Source organism: Telopea speciosissima, chromosome 11 (genome assembly GCF_018873765.1).
Source record: "Telopea speciosissima isolate NSW1024214 ecotype Mountain lineage chromosome 11, Tspe_v1, whole genome shotgun sequence".
NCBI lineage: Eukaryota > Viridiplantae > Streptophyta > Magnoliopsida > Proteales > Proteaceae > Telopea > Telopea speciosissima.
Window position 1 is genome coordinate 29,462,443 of NC_057926.1, and position 24,132 is coordinate 29,486,574.

At 41.1% G+C, this 24,132-nt stretch overlaps 1 protein-coding gene and 1 pseudogene across 6 annotated transcripts in view; both read right to left on the reverse strand.

Annotated features, from left to right (window-relative positions):
- LOC122645631 (oligoribonuclease-like) overlaps positions 1-24,132 on the reverse strand; it is a 108,662-nt gene that overhangs the window by 15,476 nt on the left and 69,054 nt on the right. For 3 of the 6 annotated variants that reach the window (XR_006330491.1, XM_043838952.1, XM_043838948.1), the window contains exon 7: positions 21,174-21,264. Coding sequence is in view for 5 of the 6 variants with exons in the window: in XM_043838952.1 (XP_043694887.1) it covers positions 21,174-21,264 (91 nt within the window). In the remaining variant the exon portion in view is untranslated. Of the gene's footprint in view, positions 1-21,166; positions 21,265-24,132 lie in introns of all 6 variants that reach the window. The other 3 variants (XM_043838950.1, XM_043838951.1, XM_043838949.1) reach the window with 1 other exon arrangement.
- Positions 8,314-10,943, reverse strand: LOC122646131 (annotated as a pseudogene).

A 24,132-nucleotide genomic window follows, 5' to 3' on the forward strand; every position in this document is an offset into this window, starting at 1 on the left:
GAGGAGAGTCTTATACATATCGAAGAAGCATACAACCTAAATATCAGCATCATTCTTGGAGTTTTTTTTCAGGTTTCACTCATATGGCTTGATTTCTCCATCTATCAACCTATTCTTTTACTGGTTCCTATGTGGCTGGCTGCTTCAACTACCTATGGATCAGTTGGATTATTTATTTTATACTTGTTGATTCTATTGAGCTTTACTACATACCTTGCTGGTTCTATTGATTGGCTTCTGTAAACATGACTGGTTGACATGTTACTACTGCCTTTATGAGGACTACTGCTGCTCTGTTCTAGAGACTGAGTATCCTACTATTGGAGATCGAATTTCTTTCATTGTTGAAGACTCGAATCTACTACCCTAGAGATCAGTTTATTTGGGGTTATAACAGTGTGTTCCATAGTTATTGGTTGCAACTACGAACCTAATCAGTTGTGTGAAGTTTTTCTACTGGTTCATATCCAGCTTACTTTAGGAGTTTGGCCCTAGCATTGTTCACTAATTCAGATCTGATCCAAGTTTTTTTTAAGCTTATTACATCAGTTCTGCCAGATATCTTCGTTTGTTCTATTTAGCATGTGGGAGTTTGCAAATTGGAGTTTTGCACACTGGTTCTTCCGTGTTTAAAGATTAATCAAGCCTTGAAGATTGGAGTCTTTCCTTCAAATCAGATCTGTTTACTTATCAAATTTGAATATTGGAGTTAGGTGTTTCTCCCCTGCAGGTGTTTCCATCTAAGGAGTTTGTTTGATCCTTTGAAGATGGTTGACAATTTATCTGTTGCATTGTTTTTCTCCGTGATTCATTATTCCACTGTTTTTTTTTTTCACTTCACCACCTCCCATACCATACCTTTGGCATATACCCATAACCACTTTGGAAGTTTATGGTATTCTCTAAATTGCCATTTCTTCCTTTTCCATTACCCTTAGCACCTTTTGGAAAATTCTGGAATATTATATTTTTGCACTATTTCTTACATCAATTCTATTATCTGTCCATGTGAACTACTACACGTGAGGGGGGGATTATGTACAATACACATGCAGCCATTGCAGAAAGCAGAACTTGCAGGAACATTGGTGAAAAATATAGAAGGTCAGTCTTCTCCACCATTGCTATTGGGTATCTTTGCAGGAACATTGGTATAGAAGATTAGTCTCCTCCCCCATTGCTATTGGGTATCCTTCGTTATTGGGTTGAATTTACCGTAAGGGGGAGATGAAGAGTATTGAAGATGTTTGGTTATTGCCTGCCTATTTGAGGATTTATAGTGCCTATATGAGGATCTACAGTTGAGTTGATCATTTCCGTTGCCTGATTCATTTATTTGCGCTGCTTTCTGCCCTAGTTGCTTATCTTCAAGATTATCAGTTAGACATTCATCACTGGACAGTTGTAGAAGATTGGTGAAAGCTGCCTTTTTGGAAGACATTCCAGTCCTGGTTTGCTGATCAAGTCTACCCAGGTTTTGAAGATCTATTTTTAAAGTTCTTGAAGGTTTATTTGGGAGCTGCATTCATCTGTCAAGCTGGACTTTGCAGCAACTGTTTCTTCCTGTTTTGTTCAAGTTGGGCATTAGTGCCTTGTATGCGCCAACTTGAGGGGGAGTGTTAGCATTCTTATGGAGTTTTTTTTTTCTTATTAGTTCAAGTTGGATCCTCCTTCTTTACTTATATGTATAAGTCCAGCTTGCGGGGGAGCGTTGGAATGTGTAATCCAGAATATCATAGGGGTATTTTGGTCTTTTTGGGGTAGATTTATTCTTATGATATTAGGATTAAGTTGTTGCTCTTATAGAGTTAGCTAGTTACGGGTAATTATGTCTATTTCAGTCCCTTTGTAACTTTCCCCTCTATTATAAATAGAGGGGCTTACCTTTCAATGAATCTAACACATTCTACTATCTAATTCTCTCTTGCTAACCCACGATTCTGCTAACAGATGCTTTAGGAATTGCAACAGTAAAATCATATCTACATCAGCATTCTTAGATGAAAGACTTAGGTACTCTTTGGTATTTCCTTGGGATTGATGTGTTACGAACAACAAATGTATCAGTTTATCAAAAAGAAAGTATGTCTTAGATCTTTTATCTGAAACTGGTTTGCTTGCCTCCAAACCTGTTCATACTCCTACGGACCCTCACCAGAAGCTTGGGACTAATGACGGAGAACTTGAGGATAAACATTAGTACAGGAGAGTTGGCAAATTTATTTATTTAACTATTACTAGGCCAGATATTGATGCAATGGTAAAGGTTGCCCCACTGGGGCCAAGTGGTCACGGGTTCGAGTCTGGATACACCCTTTTTTAGGCTAGACATTGACACAGTGGCGGGAGCCTTGTGCATTGGGTACGCCCTTTTGTAGGCTAGATATTTCCTTCACTGTTGGTGTTATCAGTCAATTCATGCAAACTCACAAAAAATGTCATTGTGATACTTGAAAAGTGCTTCTGGAAAAGGGTTTATTTATAAGTCTCATTAGAGAGTTGATATTGTAGGATTCTCTAATGTTGATTGGGCTGGATCCGCCAGTAATAGGAGGTCGACTACTGGTTATTGTACCTTTGTTGGAGGTAATCTAGTCACTTAGCGGAGCAAGAAGCAAACTACTATGGCACGATCCAATGCCGAGGCTGAATATAGAGCTATGACTCACACTACTGCTGAACTTATGTAGTTGAAGTCTTTATGCACTGAGTGGGAGTTTCCAATTAGCTCCCCTATGGAGATGTTTTGTGATAATCAAGCTGCTACCTATATTTCTAGTAATCCTGTATTCCTCAAGCACACTAAACTTATTGAAGTAAATTGTCATTTTGTTCGGGATGCTGTTATGAAGCAATTACTGGTCAATCCGTCGGTTCCCTCTGGTGATCAGCTTGGTGATAGGTTTACTAAATCCTTGTTCAGTCTACCGTTTTAGAAGGGTTGTTCCAAGCTCGGCATGGGTGATTTGTATGCTCCAACTTGAGGGGGAATGTTAAAGTTGTGGCTATGTAACCACAATAGGAAGTTTCCTCTCTATCAAGGATGTCTCTCTCTCTTTCTTTAGTTTCCTAGTTGAGTTTTGATTGGTCTCTAGAGTCTAGGACTTCAAGTCCTTTTATTTGTACTTTCTTAGTCTGAATAGGAAAATTGTTAGAATTTGTGTAGTAAGGGTATTGTACGAACTAACTTGTTAACTAGTTGCCTTATATTATAATTTTTTTTACCTTTACCTCCCTAGGGAGGTGTATGTAATATCTTTCATATTATTAATGAAGTAATATAAGTGTGGAGGAGACATCACTCCAAAACATAACATTCCAACATCTTTTCTCTTCTTCAACCTTCTACTTTCAGTCTTCTCCTTGTCATTGTAGTTTTAGATAGGATAAAACCCTACTAGAAGCCAATTAAACCAGGACCAATAACAAGGAACTAAGGGGTTGTTGGTTCTGCAGTTTCAGTAGGACAGAATTGCAGTTTTTGGTCAAATCTAGGGCTTAGGTTAGGATAATGGAAGGGGGACTTAGGGGGTATGGTTAGACAGGTTTATAGGACTCTAATAATGTAGGTATTATAGAGTTTTAAGTGTTTTGAAAATTCTGTAAAACTGGCAGTAAGTCAGGATCGACTATGGGTTTTGGGGAAATTAATGAAGGATGAGGGGCTTAGGGTTTTGATGGACAACTATGGCTGAGCAGCAAGATCTAGAGTTTAATGGAATTAGGGTTTAATGGAATTCAAGCAAAAATAAAGGGGGATCAATTGGGGAAGGGAGTAGAGGATTAGAAGAAGAAATTAATGAACAAGTTGCAGCAGAAATCCACTAGCAGCAGCTTGGACAGAAGTGAAGGATAGAATCACCTTCGAATTGGGATCCTCCCGGCTGTCACGGCGCAAGGAGTCGATCGGATTCTACCAATCCCTTTCCACCTTGAGAGAACCACAAGGAGCACATGAGCAGCAACAATGGCAGCCAACAAGCAAAAGCTTTTTTCATTAATCAAATTCGTGTTTAAGTCTTTGTCCTCTTACAACCTTACATAAAAAAACTCAAAAATAGACTTCTACTCAAAAAAAAGGAAGGCCTAACCCAATCCTTAACCTATTAGGTAACTTAAACTGGCTAGGAAACTAAAATACTAAAAGAAATAGACTCAAAACCTGGCTAGACTTATAGAATCCTAATCCAGCCCAACTTACATCACATGACTACTTAAGTTGTCACATGACCACTTAAACAAGTCACATGATCACTTAAGTGATCACATGACCACTAATTACATAAAAATCAAAACTAAGGAATTAAAACAGCTAATCCCGTATGCAACCTAATTACCCATATTTTAGGCTCATAAAAATGGCCTATTACACAGAAAACCCATGGGATCAAAGGCCCAACATACATATAACCCAATACTAGACTTATTTCTAAAGAAATAAGCCAATTTCGGTGATGAATCTACATGAACTCTCCCCAACTTGAAAAAATTCGTCCTCAAATTTTGCAGTGATGAGGGGGAAACAACATATAAGTAGCAACTTCAACCATTCCCAAACAAAATTCTGGTGATGCAGGAACATTAGGGATGAAGTCTTCAAGGCGTGGAATTTCTCTTCGAAGAACCATGGTGGCATAACAAACTCTATGTGTTCAATCTCTGAATCACCCGTGAATGCCCTATCCATAAAGTCTTCAGTGTTAATAACCTTCTTAGACACCAGCTCCACCTCTTCCTCTTCTACTGTATCAGCCTTATCTACATTGATTTCTTTGACATAGACCACTTCAGTAGGATCTTACATGTTGATTTTCCATATTTGAAGCTATAGGAGTGTCTCTTTCTTTTCATCACAATTCACAGTCACTTCAGATTTATTTTCAACTTCCTTTGGCAATGAAAATATGTATTCTCTATACCTGTCTGTGTCTTCTCTGTAACCTTTGAGTCTATCCCTGTGATCTCTAACAGGGGTGACTCTTTGTTCTCCCAATCGTTGCAACCTATCCAAGATGGTTTCAGTTGCAGCCCTTTGTTCAGCAACAAATTTCTGGAACAATTCCAAAATAGCAGCCATAGGATCTGCTGATGGATTTACTACTTGATTACCATGCTGATCCATAGCTCTAATACCAAATAATGTAGTTCTAGATAGGGTAAAACCCTACTAGAAGCCAATTAAACCAGGACCAATAACAAGGAACTAAGGGGTTGTTGGTTCTACAGTTTCAGTAGGACAGAATTGTAGTTTTAGGTCAAATCTAGGGCTTAGGTTAGGATAATGGAAGGGGGGCTTAGGGGGTATGGCTAGGCAGGTTTATAGGACTCTAATAATGTAGGTATTATAGAGTTTTAAGCGTTTTGAAAATTCTGTAAAACTGGGCAGTAAGTCAGGATCGACTATGGGTTTTGGGGAAATTAATGAAGGATGAGAGGATTAGGGTTTTGATGGACAAATATGGCTGAGCAGCAAGATCTAGAGTTTAAAGGAATTAGGGTTTAATGGAATTCAAGCAAAAATAAAGGGGGATCAATTGGGGAAGGGAGTAGAGGATTAGAAGAAGAAATTAATGAACAAGTTGCAGCAGAAATCCACTAGCAGCAGCTTGGACAGAAGTGAAGGATAGAACCACCTTCGAAATGAGATCCTCCTGACCGTCACGGCGCAAGGAGTCGATCGGATTCCACCAATCCCTTTCCACCTTGATAGAACCACAAGGATGCACACTCACAAGGAGCACAGGAGGAGCAACAATGACAGTCAACAAGCAAAAGCTTTTTTCATTAATAAAATTCGTGTTCAAGGATTTGCCCTCTTACAACCTTATATAAAAAGACTCAAAAATAGACTTCTACTCTAAAAAGGAAAGGCCTAACCCAATCCTTAATCTATTAGGTAACTTAAAATAACGAGGAAACTAAAATACTAAAAGAAATAGGCTCAAAACCTGGCTGGACTTACAGAATCCTAATCCAGCCCAACTTACATCACATGACCACTTAAGTTGTCACATGACCACTTAAACAAGTCACATGATCACTTAAGTGATCACATGACCACTAATTACATAAAAATCAAAACTAAGGAATTAAAACAGCTAATCCCGTATGCAACCTAATCACCCATATTTTAGGCCCAAAAAAGTGGCCTACTATATAGAAAACCCATGGGATCAAAGGCCCAACATACATATAACCCAACCCTAGACTTATTTCTAAAGAAATAAGCCCATTTCAGTTATGAATCTGCACCACTTGTTCTTGTATATTCTTTAACTTCCAACTTGGCATCAGAGCACACTTTGCTGGTTTGCGAGTCGAGTAACTATCTTGTTCTTCCTTCTTTTTCTCTATGGAACCCTAGGTTAGAAAGGGGTTCCAAGGAAGAGAATACTAAGTGAAAGATTCGAAGAAACCACGAGATGAACTTGTTTGAAGATCATTGGAACATCAAGAAGAGGTCTCGCATGAAGAAGTAGAGCTTTTGAAGCTCAAACCAAAGTGGGACAGCATCTTCACCTTTACCGCCAATTTTTTCTTGGAATGGGCATATCTCACTCATCCGGCTGCCATTAAGGCTGGGGTAGGGTCCATTTGATCGCCCTAGGCCCTCCTTTCATTCCTTCTTGCCCCTCGGTTCATGAAGAGAAGGGCTGTTAAGCCACAACTCTGAGAAGACCTCATTCAAGGTACCGCCTCCCCTATTTTTTCCTTGTTTGTTGGCTGCCATGTGGACTGCATTGTGTGGAGACTGTATTATGTGAGATATTTGAAGTAACTTGCAGGGAACATGACAACCATGGAGAAACCAAAAGAGCATGTCTTTTGAAGGAATAGGCATTAGAAGCTCCTCCCAAGTAAATCCAGCCATGTCCATGTTACCGCCAGCCTATTTTGATATTTTCTCTCTCTCCTTCATTCGGTCAATGCTCCATACTTCTACATTTTGGTGCTTCACAACTCAGTTTTTCCCTTGTTTTCAAGTAACCGCCAGCTTCTTTTTTTCTCTGTTTTGCCTGAGAAATGGTTCATTATACTTTGGTTTGCTTGAAATTGGTGCCTTATGATTGTTTGAGCTTCCTAGTGGTTGTATAATGAAACTATGCTTTGAAGCATTTGGTGGAGTTGCTTTTCTTTCAGATGTTTGCCTTGTTTGATTGCAGGATTGTGATTACCAGTATTTGAAAGGCTCTTTTGAATGTATTTGGTTGAGACTTGTTTGATTGCTGGGCTGTGATTACCAGTATTTGAAAGGCTCTTTTGAATGTATTTGGGTTGAGACTTTACTCCCCATTTGGTTTGGGTAGCATTCCCTTTTTTCGTGTATTCCTACATTATGTCAGCAATTAGAGGAAGAGGCCAGGTTTCTCCCCAAGGGAATGACAGGGATAGATTCAGCTGTGACCACTATAGGAAATCTGAACACACTAGAGAGAGATGTTGGATACTTTATGGCTGTCCCCCTAGTATGTAAGGCAAAAAGAGAGGGGGAGCCAGAGCACACACTTTGATGACTAAGGTTTCACCTATGGGATCTCCATATGGACTACAGACAGACACCAGATCTCTCACTTAGGATGATATCGCAGTACTACACCAGATGATGTCTCGACTAGGCCACTCTTCTACTACTCCTGTAGAGTTAGATTCTTTGACCTCTGCCTTACAGGCCTCTACATCTGTACACTCTTAGGTCATTGACTGTGGTGCCACAGACCATATGACTAGTATGTCTCAGTGTTATGATTCCTACACCATTTACTCTGGTAGGGATAAGGTTAGAATTGTTAATGGTTCCCGTTCTTCTATTTCTGGTAAGGGTACTATTTGAGTCATTCTTCTATTTCTCTCGACTCTGTTCTTTATGTCCCTAACTTTGCCACTAACAACCTGCTATCTGTAATTCATCTACTAAAATTCTTGAATTGTTCTGTCACCTTCTTTCCTTCTCATTGTATTTTTGTAGGATTTGCTGACAAAGAGGATTATTGGCAGTGGACGGGAGAAAAATAGACTCTACCTTCTTGATCTAGGACCATCACTCCTACCCACTGCTCAGCCCTACATATGTGGCCATAGTGACACTAGTAAAGTTGACTATATGATGTGGCATCAACTTTGGGGCCACCCTTCCTTTAGTGTTTCAAGACAAAAATTACCACATTTGTTTTCTTCCAGTCCTCCTTCCCATGTATTTCAGTATGAACCATGTCTATTTGCTAAACATTGTCATTCTTCTTATCCTTTTTTTTTTTTCAAGATCCTAAAACAAAAATCCAGTTTACTCCCGATTGAAGTGAATCAACAGTGTAACAGAAACACTCCTAAAATTGTTTAAAATCTAGTACTCACAAATAAGTTGAATGTGAAACCCCAAACATATGCACATGCATGCGCTCAGGAGACGAGGTTGTCATTCAGCAACAGCGAAGCCAATTGATCAGTTGGACTGCTTGCCTGCTGCTGCTGTTGAACGTTCCTCAGAACCTCCATGGCCTCTGCAACCTTTGCTTTCAGAGCTTCAGGTGATTCCAGCAAATGCAAGACCTCGGTCTGGTCCATCTCCAAAAGCATTCCTGTAACCTTAGCTGCCATTTCATGCTCTAGCTGATCAACTAGCGGGTACAGACTTTCACCCAGCATCGTTCTCTGTTGCTCGGGTGATGAATTTGCAAGGGCAGAAGCCAAAGCACTAAGAAGAATAGGCTGAGACATTGCAGAATCTCGCAATGGCATGCCGCCCATATCATATGGCATAGAAAGCATGCCACCAGCAACCCCTGGCATTGGAACATCAGGCATGTTACGACCTGGCGGTACATACGTCCTCCCCTTGGAAGCACCTGCTGTTGCATCAGAGGCACTGGCTGTTGGTTTTGTTGCACTGGTCCAGCCCCTGCACGCCTGCCCCCTGGTCGTTGACCCTGCTGACCTTGTTGAACCATTGGTACAAAGAAATTTGCCATGGGAGCACCGCCAGGCCTCATCCCAGGAACAAGTTGCTGCTGGTATCCAAATCCAGGCTGAGGAGGAATCAGAGCAGGGGGACCCTGACCATAAAATATTTGTTGTCCAATACCAGGACCACCAGGAGGGTAAATTGGCACATGAGGAGCAACAGGCCTCATTTGAGTAAATTGAGCCTGCAATCTTGCTCGTCTATCTTCCTTCCTCTGTGCAAGCGCGACATAGAGAGGTTTGCTTACAAGCATTTTGCCATGCATTTCAGCAAGAGCTCGTGATGCTTCTTCAGGAGTAGAGAAAGCAACAAATCCAGAACCTCAACTTATTCCATTAGGATCTCGCATAACCTTGCATGACGTAATTGTACCAAACTCTGAGAACAGCTCCCTCAGCTTATCATCACCAATGCTATCATCTAAGTTCACCCCTTGATATTTATCTACTGCCTCCTTCACACTCTGATCAAATCGCCCTTTCAGTTCTTGTTCTCTTTCAGATTTCTTCTGTGCCGTCCCAACATACCATTCCTTCTCATCAAACTTCTTCCCATTAAGACTCTCAACAGCTTCAGCAGCATCATCTGCATTCTCAAAGTTGACAAATCCAAAACACTAGGATTTTCCATCTGCATCCCTCATTACCACCACACTAGTTATTGGTCCATATTCACCAAAACTTTTCTTCAGATCTTCTTCAGTTGTTGTCTCTGAAAGATTCTGTACATAAACGTTGTTGAATTTTGTCTTGGTCATAGCGGATTGTCTCTCCTGCTTACGAAGAAAGGGTCCAACATAAACTTGTTTATCGTTCATCAGCATGCCATTAAGTTTGTCTATGGCATTTTGGGCCGCTTCCTCACTATCAAACTGAACAAATCCATAGCCTTTTGACTGGCCAGAAGGATCTGTTGCTATCTTGCAAGACAAAATGTTCCCAAACACAGAAAAGGTATCCTGCAGTGCCTTGTTGTCAATTGCCCTGTCTAGGTTCTTAATGAATATATTAGCCGTCCCACTTTTACGGATACTAGGGTCACGGTGAGAATACACTATGCGAATGGCCTTTCCATTAAGAGGAGTGAAGTTAAGTACATTCAATGCCCTTGCCGCATCTTGAGTATTGCCGTAGTTAACATATGCGTAGCCAAGGGACCGCCGGGTGCTCAAATCCCTGCAAACACGAACAGACACTACCGGACCAAGCTGGCTGAACAGATCGTAAAGCTGGGAGTCCGTCACGTTCAATTCAAGGTCTCCAACATATAGAGACGTCGACAGAAATGAGTTAGCCCCAGTGTTGCCCGCTGCATTAGGGCCAGAAGAAGGAGGAGCTTGAGGCTGAACCCACAGAAAAACCCTTAATCGATCCTAAACCTTACCGACTTCCTTTTTTCACTTCTTTTTTTTTTTAATTTTTTCCTTTTTTTTTTCTTCTTTTTTTCACCCCTCTCCTCTTGTTATTGAAACAAACCCTAAGAGGAAAAAAAAAAAAAAGAGAAATATCAAATACTACTCTCTGCCTCGCTTCTACACTGATATAAAAAAGAAAGCCACACTAGTTACTCGCCGAAAGACCGTAGAGAACAGGGGCGATGAATTCGAACTAAAAATCCCTCTCCCTCTCTCTTTATAGAGACAAAATAGTGAAAGGGTTTTGCTGGAAAATTCCCTTTCTGGTTTTTCTCTTGTTTTTTGAAACTTTTTTCAAAAATGAATACTAATTGAAGAGGAGAGGGAAGGACAGAGAGGGTAAATGGTTGGAGATCCGAACTGCAACACAAGCGAAGATGAAGACGACAGAAGGAGAAAGAGGGATGGATTGAGGAGGGCAGCCCAAAACTGCACCGCCCTTGATCTTTATATCGTTCTTCTTATCCTTACAATGACAATAGATCAACAATTCCCTTCCATATTGTGCATACTAATGTTTGGGGCCTTCTCCCACTACATCTTTATTTGGTTACTGTTATTTCGTTTCATTCGATGATGATTATTCTCGGTCCATTTGGACCTCCCTTGATGAAGCACAAAAGTGATGTCTATGCTGCCTCTACAAATTTCTATCAGATTGTTCGTACTCAGTTTGAAACTATAATCAAAATCGTTTATTCTGATAAAGGAGGGGAGTACATGTATGGTGGCCTCCAAAACTTTTTCACTGTTATGGTATTATCCATCAAGTAGCTTGTGTTGATACATCCCAACAGAATGGGGTAACTGAGAGGAAAAACCACCATTTATTGGAGGTCACTAAAAGTCTTCTTTTACTTGGCATGCATGTTCCTAGAACCTTTTGGTCCGAAGCTCTACTCACTGCTGCCCTTTTAATCAACCGCATTCCTTACTAAACTTCTTCGCTCCAAATCCCCTTTGGAAATATTGTCTCCCCAAACTTCTGTTTTCTCTCTTCCTCCCAAGGTCTTTGGGTGTATGTGCTATATCCATGTCAATAAATCTATTGAGACTAAGCTTGACCCCAAGGCAGTCAAATGCACTTTCCTTGGATATTCCTCCTCTACCAAGGGATATAAGTGCTACTATCCCTCTTCCCGACAACGACTTCTCTCCCAAGATGTCACCTTCTTTGAATCTATGCCTTTCTTCACTTCTTCTCAACATCCTCTTCAGGGGGAGAATAGTGGGAATGAAGAGGCTATTGATATCCCTTTCCTCCCACCTTTGCCTACTCCCTTTCTATTTGATATTGGGAAACATAAAGAAGGGGCTGTTGGTGGTATTGATGATAATTCTGGTGGTGGTAACTGGTAATGAGAAGGATTACCACATTGTGTAGCGAAGAAAGAAGAACAAGCAAAAGAAGAGCTGCCAAGAGTCCTCCTTGAATCTATATCCTGAAATACATCCTCCTCAGTTAAATGACATCCCTCCTCTTCCTTCTGATTTAGACATTCCTATTGCTGTTAGAAAAGAAAAGAGAGCTTGCACTAATCATAGAGCCCATTCGTTTTCTATGATGCTCTTTCTCCTATAGGTGTTGCCCTCACTGTTGCCCTCTCTTCTATTTCCATTCTAAAAATGTCACTGAAGCTATGTCTGACCAAAAGTGGAAACAAGCCATGTCTGAGGAAATGATGGCTCTTAAGCAGAATTATACTTGGAAACTGGATGACCTTTCTAGGGGGAGAGTTTTAGTTGGATGCAGATGGGTCTACACAGTCAAGTACCAATCAGATGGCACAATCGAGAGATACAAGGCCCGGTTGGTGGCCAAATGGTATAGTGAGGTGTACATGATTGACTATCAGGAGACATTTGCTCCTATGGGTAAGCATAATTCTATAAAGGTTTTCTTATCATTGGTAGCAAATAGAGATTGGCCCACTATATCAGTTGGATGTGAAAAATGCTTTCCTCCATGGTGATTTACAAGAGGAAGTGTACATGCAGCCCCCTCTTGGCTTCAAGTTCCCTTCAGCTGAAGGGAAGGTGTGTTTCCTCAAAAAGGCTTTATATGGTCTAAAACAATATCCAAAAGCTTGGTTTGAGAGGTTCAGGCAATCTATTACGAAGGATGGGTATTCCCAGAGTCAAGCCAATCACACCTTATTTACCCAGCGAGGTAATGGTAATATTACAACCCTCATTGACTGTGTTGATGACATTGTTGAGATTGGAGATGACAGAGCTGAGATAGATAGGCTGAAGACCCACCTGACTCAACAATTTAAGATTAAAGATTTGGGTCCCTTGAAGTATTTCTTAGGAATTGAAGTGTCAAGGTCCAAAAGAGAAATCAACTTATGTCAAAGGAAGTTTGTTATTGATTTGTGTTAGATATATGACCAGAATACCGTGGGGGTATTCTGAACCTCTTTTCTTTGTTATTTTATTAGTTTTGTATTATGTGGTTTAGTCCCACATTGCTACCATACAGATGTTTACTGTTTTATTACTCTTATAAATAAAGAGTGCTTGGGATGAATAGATCATCCAAGCTTTCCCTAATTTTAAATCTCTCCACATGGTATCAGAGCAGATTTCGAGTTAGGGACAAAACCCCTCCTTCGAATTTCAGTTTTCTTCTCCCTCTCTCTTTCGATCTTCTTCTCTTCTAGTTCTCTCTTTCTTCTCCCTTGTTCTCCATTCCCATATAGGGCAGCACTGATGAGGTGATCATACGATCCAGTTGCTGCCCCCATTACCTCTTTTATGCACTATAATTCTGCTCGATAAGGACCTGCCAAGCCTGTCAGCGATATTGGATCTTCAGTTTTTTTGGAGCTTTGCTTCTACAACAACTACAAGGCATTAACTCCTTCCTATGAAGACCACAAACTGCAGCAGGATTCCTTTTTTTATTGGTTCAGTTCTTATCTACAGATTTGAAGACCTCCTTGAGATCGATCCTACTATCACAGGGTTTTTTTGCAAAACCCTGACACCTATCGGTCTTGGAGTTGTTGCAGCCCAGTGTTCCTGATTTTTCTGCAGGCTGTTTCTTCCAGTATAGAGGGTTAATTGACCTCAGTTGAAGCCATTTTTCTGCAGAATTTTGGACTCCTTATTATCCTCATCGATTTCAGCAATTCAGGTTTTCTCAAAAAACCCTGCCATTATCGATATAGGACTCTTCACTGCTGCTGTCTCTGATTTTTGGAGTTAGTTCAGCCTTCACTTGAAGACATTATTGGACTTCTTTACTGGCAGTATGGGTGACTCTCTCGATTCTTGACTACTTGGATCAGCCACCTACCGATGGTCACCACAAGACCGACTACCACGACTTCACACCAAATCCTATTAAACTTGATGGCTCGAATTACCTTTTATGGTCAGTGCCTCTTTTGCCATTGCTGACCGTGGTCTCACCACCATATTAATGGCACTAGTGTTCAACCTATCGCCCCAGGCCCCGCTCGGACGGTGGCTTGCTAATAATGGTGTTCTCATGTCCTACTTAATTGGTTCAATGGCTACAGATTTGCAGCATAACTTTCTTCTTCTAGACACAGCTGCACAGATTTGGGCTGCTTGCAAGGAAACCTACGGGCAGCTTGGCAATGATGCCCAGGTATATGAACTTAGGCAGAAGGTCCTCCATACCACTCAAGGTGAACTTTCGTTTCAAAGTACTATGCTACTCTACGCGATCGTGGCAGCAATTAGACCACTTCTCGACTTCCACCCGTCTAGATTCTTGATATTGCTTCCTATAAGAAGCATGTGGACAAGATCGGGTCTATGATTTTTTGGCTGGCTTGAATGTGGAGTATGATCCAATTCGTGTTCAAGTGTTGGGCCATAAGCCTTTTCCCACACTCGAACAATCTTATGCATTGGTTTCATCTGAGGAGAACCGTAGGGCTGCCATGTTGCACCCGCCTATTACTGATAGATCAGCTCTCAAGGCTGCTGCCCCGACCCCTTCTGCACCTAGTGGCACTGCTTCTCTTGGTGATTCTACTACAGGGACTGTTGTTTGTGAGCACTGTCACAAACCCTATCACACCAAAGAGAAGTGCTGGAAACTTCATGGGAAATCGGCTGATTTTAAAGCTAAACGGGCTGCCAAGACAAAGATAAAGACAAAGACCAAGGCCCATCAGACTGAGACTGTTACTACAGCCCCTACTACTGACACTGGTCTATCCCAGGATGATCTACAGGCCCTCCTACGTATGCTCAGGACTTCCGCTGCTGCTGCCTCTACTACATCAGCTACTGCCAATTCCTCAGCTCCTTCAGGTTCACACTTTGCCCGGTCAGGTATTCCATTTGTAGGTCATTGTGCTTCTATGGCTTCCCATCCTTGGATCATAGATTCTGGAGCCACAGATCATATGACCGGTTCCTCTAGTCTGTTTCACAGATATTCTCCCACTTCTAGGAAAGATAACGTCAAAGTGGCTGATGGGTCCCTTTTTTCAATATCTGGAAAAGGACTCATCAACTGCACTTCCTCTCTTCCCTTGTCTTCTGTTTTACATATTCCTAATTTTACTACTAACCTTCTTTCCATTAGTAGTATTACTCGTGATCTTAACTGCAAAGTCATTTTTTTTCCATCTCATTGTGTGTTTCAGGATCTGGACTCTGGGAAGACGATTGGATTGGGTAAAGTGCAGGGTGGCTTGTACCTGCTTGATGACGGTCGCTTCTCTCCACCACCATTGCCTTCTCCGCTGCATCAGAACTCCTTGGTCTCTTCTGAACTTTACCAGTGGCACTCTCAGTTAGGTCACCCCCCTTTAGGAATTTTAGCTCATTTATTTGCTAGTTTGGTCACCCTACATACTAAGGATGACTTTTTTTGTGAGGCTTGTGTTCTGGCCAAACAGACACGTTCAACTTATCCTATTTCAAATAAAAGGAGTTCTTCTTGTTTTAATTTGGTACATTCTGATGTTTGGGGCCCTAGTCGCAAGCCCTCTATTTCTGGTCATCGCTGGTTTGTCTCTTTTATTGATTGTCATTCTCGGAACACTTGGGTATATCTTTTGCACACTAAAAATCAGGTTTTCTCATGTTTTCAGCATTTTCATAAGATGATTCAAACTCGTTCCAGGCTACTCTCCAAATATTGAGAAGTGATAATGGAACCGAATTCTTGAATCACAATTTCAAAAATATTTAATCGATCATGGCATTATTCACCAAACTAGTTGTGTTGATACCCCCCTGGAATGGTGTGGCGAAGAAAAAACCGCCATTTGTTGGAAATGGCCCGGGCTTTGATGTTTGCGAGGAATGTTCCTTCTCAATATTGGGGGGATGCGGTTCTCACTGCCGCCTATCTCATTAATAGGCTCCCTTCTCGGGTTCTTAATTCCCGTACCCCCTCTGATATTTTACTGGGCCATTCCTCCTTTATTGTCCCTCCCAAAGTATTTGGGTGTGTGTGTTATGCTAGGGATACCAGATCTCCAGGCAAGCTTGAGCCTCGTGGGCTCCGTTGTATTTTCTTGGGTTATTCTCCAACCCAGAAAGGTTATAAGTGTTACCATCCCCCTTCCCGTCGTACCTTGGTGGGTATGGATGTTGTTTTCCATGAGACCCTTTCTTATTATTCTTCACCACCTCTTCAAGGGGAGAGTTCTAGTGAAGATGTGCCCTTTGAGATTCCTCCACTAGAGGTTCCTCTGGCTGCTGTCCAGCCTCCTTTGACGGCACCCACGGCTGCTGCCCAGCCTCCTTTGACTGATGCCCAACCTCCTTTGGATGATGTCCAACCTCCTCCGGCTGTTCCTCCCTCACCTAATGGGAATCCTTTACAGGGGAGACCATAGAAAATAGTGTTGTTAATGTTCCTATTCGGGGAGCGACTCGGTCAAAGAACTATTGGTGAATTTCGAAGAGAATTGACAATTCCAACATACTCACCTACACAAGGGGAAAACCAACAGAGGGCGATTGCATTCCACTTTAGCACCAATACCCATCCAATTGCCGGCTCCGGATCCGGATCCTCCATCTCCTGGTAATCCCTCTTCTTCGACCTACCTATTGCTCACCGCAAAGGTACTAGGACTTGTACTTTACATCCCATATCTCGTGTTGTTTCTTATAGTTCTCTTTCTCCATCTTTTCGTGCTTTTGTATCTTCTCTTTCTTACATTTCGATTCCTAAAACTTGGCAGGAAGCATCTGAGATGGAAAGTGGAAGCAGCAATGTTGGAAGAAATGAGAGCACTACATAAAAATAATACATGGGAGCTTGTGACTCTTCCTCGGAAAGAAACCGGTTGGATGCGAGATGGGTCTTCGTGGTCAAACGAAGGTGATGGTTACGTGGATCGATATAAGGCACGTCCTGGTTGCAAAGGGTTCACTCAAACTTATGGAGTTGACTATTAGGAGACCTTTGCACTGTGCGCGAAGCTCAAACTGTCCGGTGCTATTATCTGTCTTGTAAATCTTGGGTGGGATCTTCAACAGTTAGATGTAAAGAATGCCTTCCTCCATGGGGAGCTTGAGGAGGAGGTATATATGGACATTCCACAGGCTTCTCGATGACGGACCAAGGGCAAGGTCTCAGGCTGAAGCGTGCACTTTATGGGCTGAAACGATCGCCTAGGGCATGGTTTGGCAGATTTCACAAGGCTATGATTTCAGCAGGTTATAGGCGAGTAATGTTGATCACACTTTGTTTATCGACGAGTTGGTGACAAGGTAACTCTTCTCATAGTCTATGTGGATGATATTGTGGTCTGTAATGATGGTGATGCTATCGGGATTTGAAGCTCCTCCTTGCGTGAGTTTGAGGTCAAAGATCTTGGTCCTCTGAAATATTTTCTAGGGATAGAAGTTGCTCGCTCTTAAAGGGCATCTTTCTTTCTCAAAGGAAATATGTCCTTGATCTATTAGTGAAAGCAGGGCTGCTAAGTGTCATCCTTGGATACTCCTATGGAAGCTACTACAAACTTAGGGAGAAAGAGGGTGAGCTTGTTGACAAGGGTGTTTATCGGTTAGTGGGCAAGTTAATCTACCTTTCTCACACACGACCTCGACATTGCGATTCTTTGTGAGTTTGGTGAGCGGTTCATGCAAGATCCCTATTCCTCTCATATGGATGCAGTCAGTCGTATTTTGAGGTATTTGAAGTCTGCTCCAGGAAAGGGAATCCTTCTATCTCCCACGGGTCACCTTAAGATTGAAGCCTATCTTGATGCCGATTGGGCTGGTTCTCTGACGGAAATCTATCTCAGTTCTTGTTCCTTTGTTGGTGGGAACCTTGTCACATGGCGTAGCAGAAGCGAGAATGTTGTGGGCAGGTCGATCTTGAAGCCGAGTTTTGTGCGATGGCCCAGGAATTTGTGAACACGTGGCTTAGAGGATTATTACAGGATATCGGTGTTGCTGTCCATCTTCCCGTGATGCTTTATTGTCACAATAAAGCAGCCATTAGCATTGCTCATAACCCTGTCCAGCATGATCGTACTAAACACGTGGAGGTTGACCGACATTTCATCAAGGAGAAGCTTGAGGCCGGCCTCATTTGTGTTCCTTTTGTGAAGTCTCTTGATCAAGTGGCTGATGTGTTCACTACAGGTGAGTAGCAAGCTGTTTCATCCTATCTTAGTCAAGTTAGGCATGCATGATATATATGCTCCAACTTGAGGGGGAGTGTTAGATATATGACCAGAATACCGTGGGGGTATTCTGGACCTCTTTTCTTTGTTATTTTATTAGTTTTGTATTATGTGGTTTAGTCCCACATTGCTACCATGCAGATGTTTACTGTTTTATTACTCTTATAAATAAAGAGTGCTTGGGATGAATAGATCATCCAAGCTTTCCCTAATTTTAAATTCTCCACAATTTGTTTAAAGAGACAGTGATGTTTGGTTGCAAACTAGTAAGTTAACCTATTGAGCAGAATCATAAACTAGGAGAAGATTGTGGTCCCTCTCTTGTTGATGCAAGGAAGTACCAGAGGCTAGCGGGGAAGCTCATCTATCTGTCTATGACTCGTCCATATATTTCTTATGTTGTGGGAGTGGTAACTCAGTTTATGCATGCTCCGAAAGAGCGGGCACTTGGATGTTGTATACTGCATTCTCAAATACTGGAAGTCTTCTCCAGGGAAAGGACTATGTATGCCAGGTACAACCACTTGAGAGTTGAAGGTTTCACAGATGTCGATTGGGTTGGATCCATCTCAGATAAAAGGTCTACATCTGGCTACTACACATTTGTGGGTAGTAATTTGGTCATATGGAGAAGCGAAAAACAACCTGTTGTAGCTAGATCCAGTGTAAAGGCAGAGTTTCGGGAAATGACTCATGGTGTTTGTGAACTCATATGGTTAAGATGATTGGTTCAGGAGTTGGAGTTTGATACTGAAGAACCTATGCGGCTCTACTGTGATAACAAGGCATCTATAAGCATAGCTCACAATCCTGTGCAACATGATAGAACAAAGCACATCGAAGTGGACCGACACTTCATCAAGGAGAAGATAGACTCTGGCTGCAGTTGCACCCCTTTTGTGAAGATTAATGATCAATTGGCGGACTATCTTCACCAAAGGACTTACTTCTCTTCAGTTTGGTACTCTATTATGCAAGCTAGGAATGCATGACATTTATTCTCTAGCTTGAGAGGGGGTGCTAGAGTTTGTGTAGTAAGGGTATTGTAGGAACTAGCTTGTTAACTAGTTGCCTTATATTATAATTTTCCTTTTTTTTTACCTTTTCTCCCTAGGGAAGTGTATGTAATTTCTTTCATATTATTAATGAAACAAAAAATAGGTGTGGAGGAGACATCACTCCAATACACAACATTCCACCATCTTTTCTCTTCTTCTTCAACCTTCTACTTTCAGTCTTCTCCTTGTTCTTTTACATTCTTTAACTTCCAACTAAAAGTCCTTGTACTAAAGTTTATATCTATAAATAAGATTTAAGAGGGGGAGTCAGCCCATGGAACTAAAATTCGCAAGATCTCGTGAAATCTCGAGTGAGATCTTGGTTTTTTCAAAATGTCGAGACGAGATGGCCTACGAGTTAAAAAAGTGCAATTTCTCCATCGAAATCTTAGTCAAGTTGAGATATTTGGTTGAGATTTTGACCTGACCTAGATTTTGACCCATTTTACCTTTTAAAACACCCAGAACTCGACAGAACTCGCGAGATTTCGATCGAGTTCTGCTGAGACCCTCATTTCTTCCCCTGTGAGCTGTTGCTGGCTCATTTTGCCTCTGGATTTTAACCTACAACCTACCAGAGAGTTGATTCAGCTACAAAATTGAAGGATTTGTATCATATTTGTGATTCTTCAATTTCGGAAGCATGAGTATAGATACTACTAGTGAGCGTCAATCGTGGCATTCATCTCAGCCTCATCATGACTATGATTATGGCCAGGAGAGCACCAGTTCCGAATATAGTGGCTATGGTCAGTTTGGGCAGTCGACACTTGAGTTCAACAATCAAAGCACTGAGTTAGGTTTTGGGCCCATATTCCCCGTACCAAACCAACCACACCCATACATGCGTCCTATTTGGACTTTGTTTTTGCAAAATCTGATAGAGCCACTGTGTTTAAATGGCCTAAAATAGGCTGAGTACCAAGTTTCAGACCCAAACTAGGTCTAAAACCCACAAAACCAGCCTTCGAGTTGAAAAAAAACCATTCACCAACTCGACCGAGATCTTGGTTTTTCCCAGGCTGCAAACCTGGTCAAATTCCAAGTTTTAGTTCCATGAGTCAGCCATTGGTTCTTAATCTCTCTGTCTGCCTCCCCAATCGGTTCTCTTCTGCTGGTGCTCTTCTTCTGATTTCGTTACATTATCCCTCTCCATCCAAAACACCAATGGAAAAGGAAATTTTGAGGGAGGTCAGTCATAAGATAAAAGGGAAAATACCCAGAAGGTTCAAAAGAGGACAACCTAGACTCTCTTAATGCTTACTAAAAATGCCGAGGACGGTGAAACAGCAGGCCACCAATTCATCCATTGCTTCTTTGTGAGAAAGTATGGATTCATTCCTCATCCTATAGTCTGCATTAGCTTTCCTAGATCATATCTGTATTCGGCATCATAAAAAATAGGCGAATTTCTGCAGCATTCTTATGTTTTGATATATTGAGCACAAATGGGAGGAAGTAATAACAGGATCTCTAGGAGAAGTTCACTAGTTCATCACCTTCCACAATAAGGGTGACACATGGCATCTGTTGACACCTTATCTGAAAGAGAGAAATTTCTTTGCCTGTGAGTGCTTGGCTTCTTTGCGTTCTCCAGACTACCATACTTTCTTAACCGCTCTTCAAAAGGCTAATATCTTTCTTCTCATCTGCAAACATTTCATTCCATTGAAGCCCAAGATATAGGCACTGCTTGACAGACAAGTGGGCAAAGAGTGGAGCTGGAAAGGATTTGATCTAACTAGGGTAACTCATAGGGGTCACATTGGATTTTTATGGGACAGTCATACAACCGGCTATAATGTAAGATGCAGAATGTTGGGCAGTTAAGAAGCATCATATAGATAAACTCAGTGTAGCGGAGATGAGGATGTAGAGATGGATGAGTGGCAAAACTAGTAAGGAATGATCATATTAGAGCTGATTTGGGAGTAGCTCCAATGAATGACAAGGCTGAGTTGTTGTATATGTGGTCCCCATTAAATGATTTTTACTTTCCGTTTTTCCTTCATTACAAAATCAGCTATTCATCTAGAAAATAAAATATGAACATAAGAATATCAGATTCATCACAATGAAGTAACAAAAAGCCAAATTGTTACCTTTAGGGAACCAACGGATGCATAGAGCCTTGACACTGCTTACGTCAACAACTACGTGATGGAAAAGACTGGCCAAATCTGGCATGTATTTCTGGCAAAAAAATAAATAAAATTGCATGACTTAGTAAATAAAGCTTGGGAAAAAAAGAGAAGAATTCTCTGAGCATATCCTACTCATTTGAAAAGAAATGTATGACATATGTTCTTAGTATGAGTGTTTGGGCAAAGAGACAATCATAATATCATATTGAGGGTAACTTGTCCAAAAGCAACTTTGTTAATTTGTGTTGCCTTGTTAGTTAAAGGAAGATGAAGGGTCCGTCAAACTTGGCGTACTCACTTTTCAGGAGCCCCTATGCGAAAAACAAAAACCTCCAAAACAAGTCTTCCAACGAAACTCAACCCAAACCCAAGATAGCCTAATTTCAAATATTATAGCCTGCTTACTCGAAACCCAAATACCTGATCCCAGAAATTTGTCCTCAATGCTTGCATCCAAATAACCACCCTCTGCTTTTAACAGAGAGGTGCATTTCATTAACTATAGGACTGAGGACTCCTGCTAACAAGGTTAGCTTTCCAAGCCCAATTTAACAGGAAGCACCCAAGGAGGTGTCCTCACAAAATAGCCGTCCAACCCAGTTGCTTATATTGTACGATAAATGAATATGTTTGATGTTACAGAGATAAAGATGGTCATCTGATTGAATTACAACATTTTATGTCTCCAAGCAATAGGCTTCTCATTATTCAGTGCCCAAAGAAGTGCTAAACACATATAATTGATATCAAGCAGCTTTTTCAACATTATCAGAGCAGAACTTGATCCTCCTGACAGTGATGTTTAGTTATTTGATGTCACTAGCTAGAAGGACCTACTCTGCCCATCAGCAAATGAGAAATTATCCCAAAACGATTATATAAGTTAGCACATCTATGCCAGTGTTTTAAATCCTGATCCACGCACAGAAAGATCTGAGGTTGGTTTGATGAAGTCCAGCTATTTGGTCAGTGCAGGTCTCAAGGTTTAAAATATCGGTATCGGGTATCGTATCGGTTGGGTGATTTTAAGAGACGTATCGTATCGTATCGTTTTGGAGATACGTATCGAACAATACAAATAGGCGTAGAAATGGTCAAGATACACATGGAAATACACTTTTGGAACAAAAAACAATATTAATAAGCAATATATAATAAGTGTCATGCATAAAACCTAAAATGGTGAATAATATATAACCAAACAAGTGCATTAAATTGAAATTGTTATAAAAGATGAAGTTTCTCACATGTTGTAATCGTCTATAGCCCTAAAGAGTATTGGATGATGCAAAGGATGATGTTGTAGCACTCCTTGATTCGTTTTTTAGTTTAAAAGTGTAAAAACCCAAGATTAAATGCAAGATTTTAGACTCTTGGTTGAGAGTTTTCCTTCATTTTTTCGTTAGATTAGGAATTGTATAGAGTCCGTGAGTGAAAATGGCTTTTATATGTTACGTATCGATGGTATCGGTATGTATCGTTATGTATCGGTGCGTCTCGGTATGTATCGGTACGTATTGGTGATGTATCGGTATGTATCAAGCCGTATCGGCCGATACGTATCGATACATATCGATACGTATTAAACCACCCACTGAACCCTTTACTAGACGTATCGATACCATCAATACGTATCGGTCGTATCGTATCGTATCGGCCCGTATCGGTCGATACATTTCGAGAGTTCATTTAAAAAAATAAAAAGAGACGTATCGGTATCAACCGATACCGATACGTATCGATCTGTATCGTATCGTATCGATCGATACTTTAAACCATGGCAGGTCTACCTTTACGCCATCAGCAAATAGGTCACATACCTCCCTTATGCAATTTACAGATAGCCAGTTTGTAGCCATCCTTGGTCACCCTGTTGGTGTCTCCTTGCGTCCAGGTCCCCTCCAACGCCATGGGTCACCTAGACGCCATGACAACTATGATTATAAGATTTACCTAAAATATCACTTGTCAAATATCTCTAAATGTAGACTCGAATTCTTGAACTTTGAAACTAATAAATTTATAATCTATTAAATCAAGGAAGGCTTTAAACATCTAAAAATATGATTCAGTAATAATGAAGACCTAATTAATAACCACCAATCAACAGTCTAATTAAAATCCTACTACTGAAGAAGTCATATTTCCTCTCTTTTTTTTTTTTTTTTAACATTCCAAATCTAGAGGCTGCTATGGAGATTTCTCTTGTTATCAGACAATATTAAACACTTTTTCTTATTATTGTTGGAATGATGAGGTTCAAACAGCTATTAGAATAGAAGTCCTGTTTCAAAACATGACAAAGACTAACAATGAGGAAGATTTAAAAAATATAAAAATGCAAAGAATAATGCTACGAAACCAGTTAGTGCGGCACGAGCTAGTATATGTCGTATATGAGGACTTTTATAATAAGATACATATTAAGAATGGTGAAAATGATATCTATAAACTGGCAAAAACGATGGAGTTAAAAAAATAAGAACTTTAACCACATTAGGTGCATTAAGAATGAGGATGACAACTTCACTAGCTGCAAGATGTCTGGCATATCATTTTCCTCCTTCGTCCACCTCCCCCCTGCCACCCTGTGAGTGACCCGGTAAGTGCCCACCCTCCCTGGTTCGGTGCCTTCACCTGCCAGATCCCCATACTCTCCCTCTGCTTCTCCTTCCTCCACCTCCCCAGCCCCCTTCCCCCCTGCCAAAAGGCATGGTATGAAGCTCCCTTTTCAACCAGTCCTCCCGTGCATAGTTCAAAATCTCGCGAAATTTCGGTGATATTTCGCCAAATTTCGTATATCTCGAGCTGTCCGAGATACGATACCAATCCGAAATGGAAAAATACCATATTTCAACGATATCTCGTGAGATATCGACGAAATATCGTGGACTCACGATATATCGCGAGATATTGA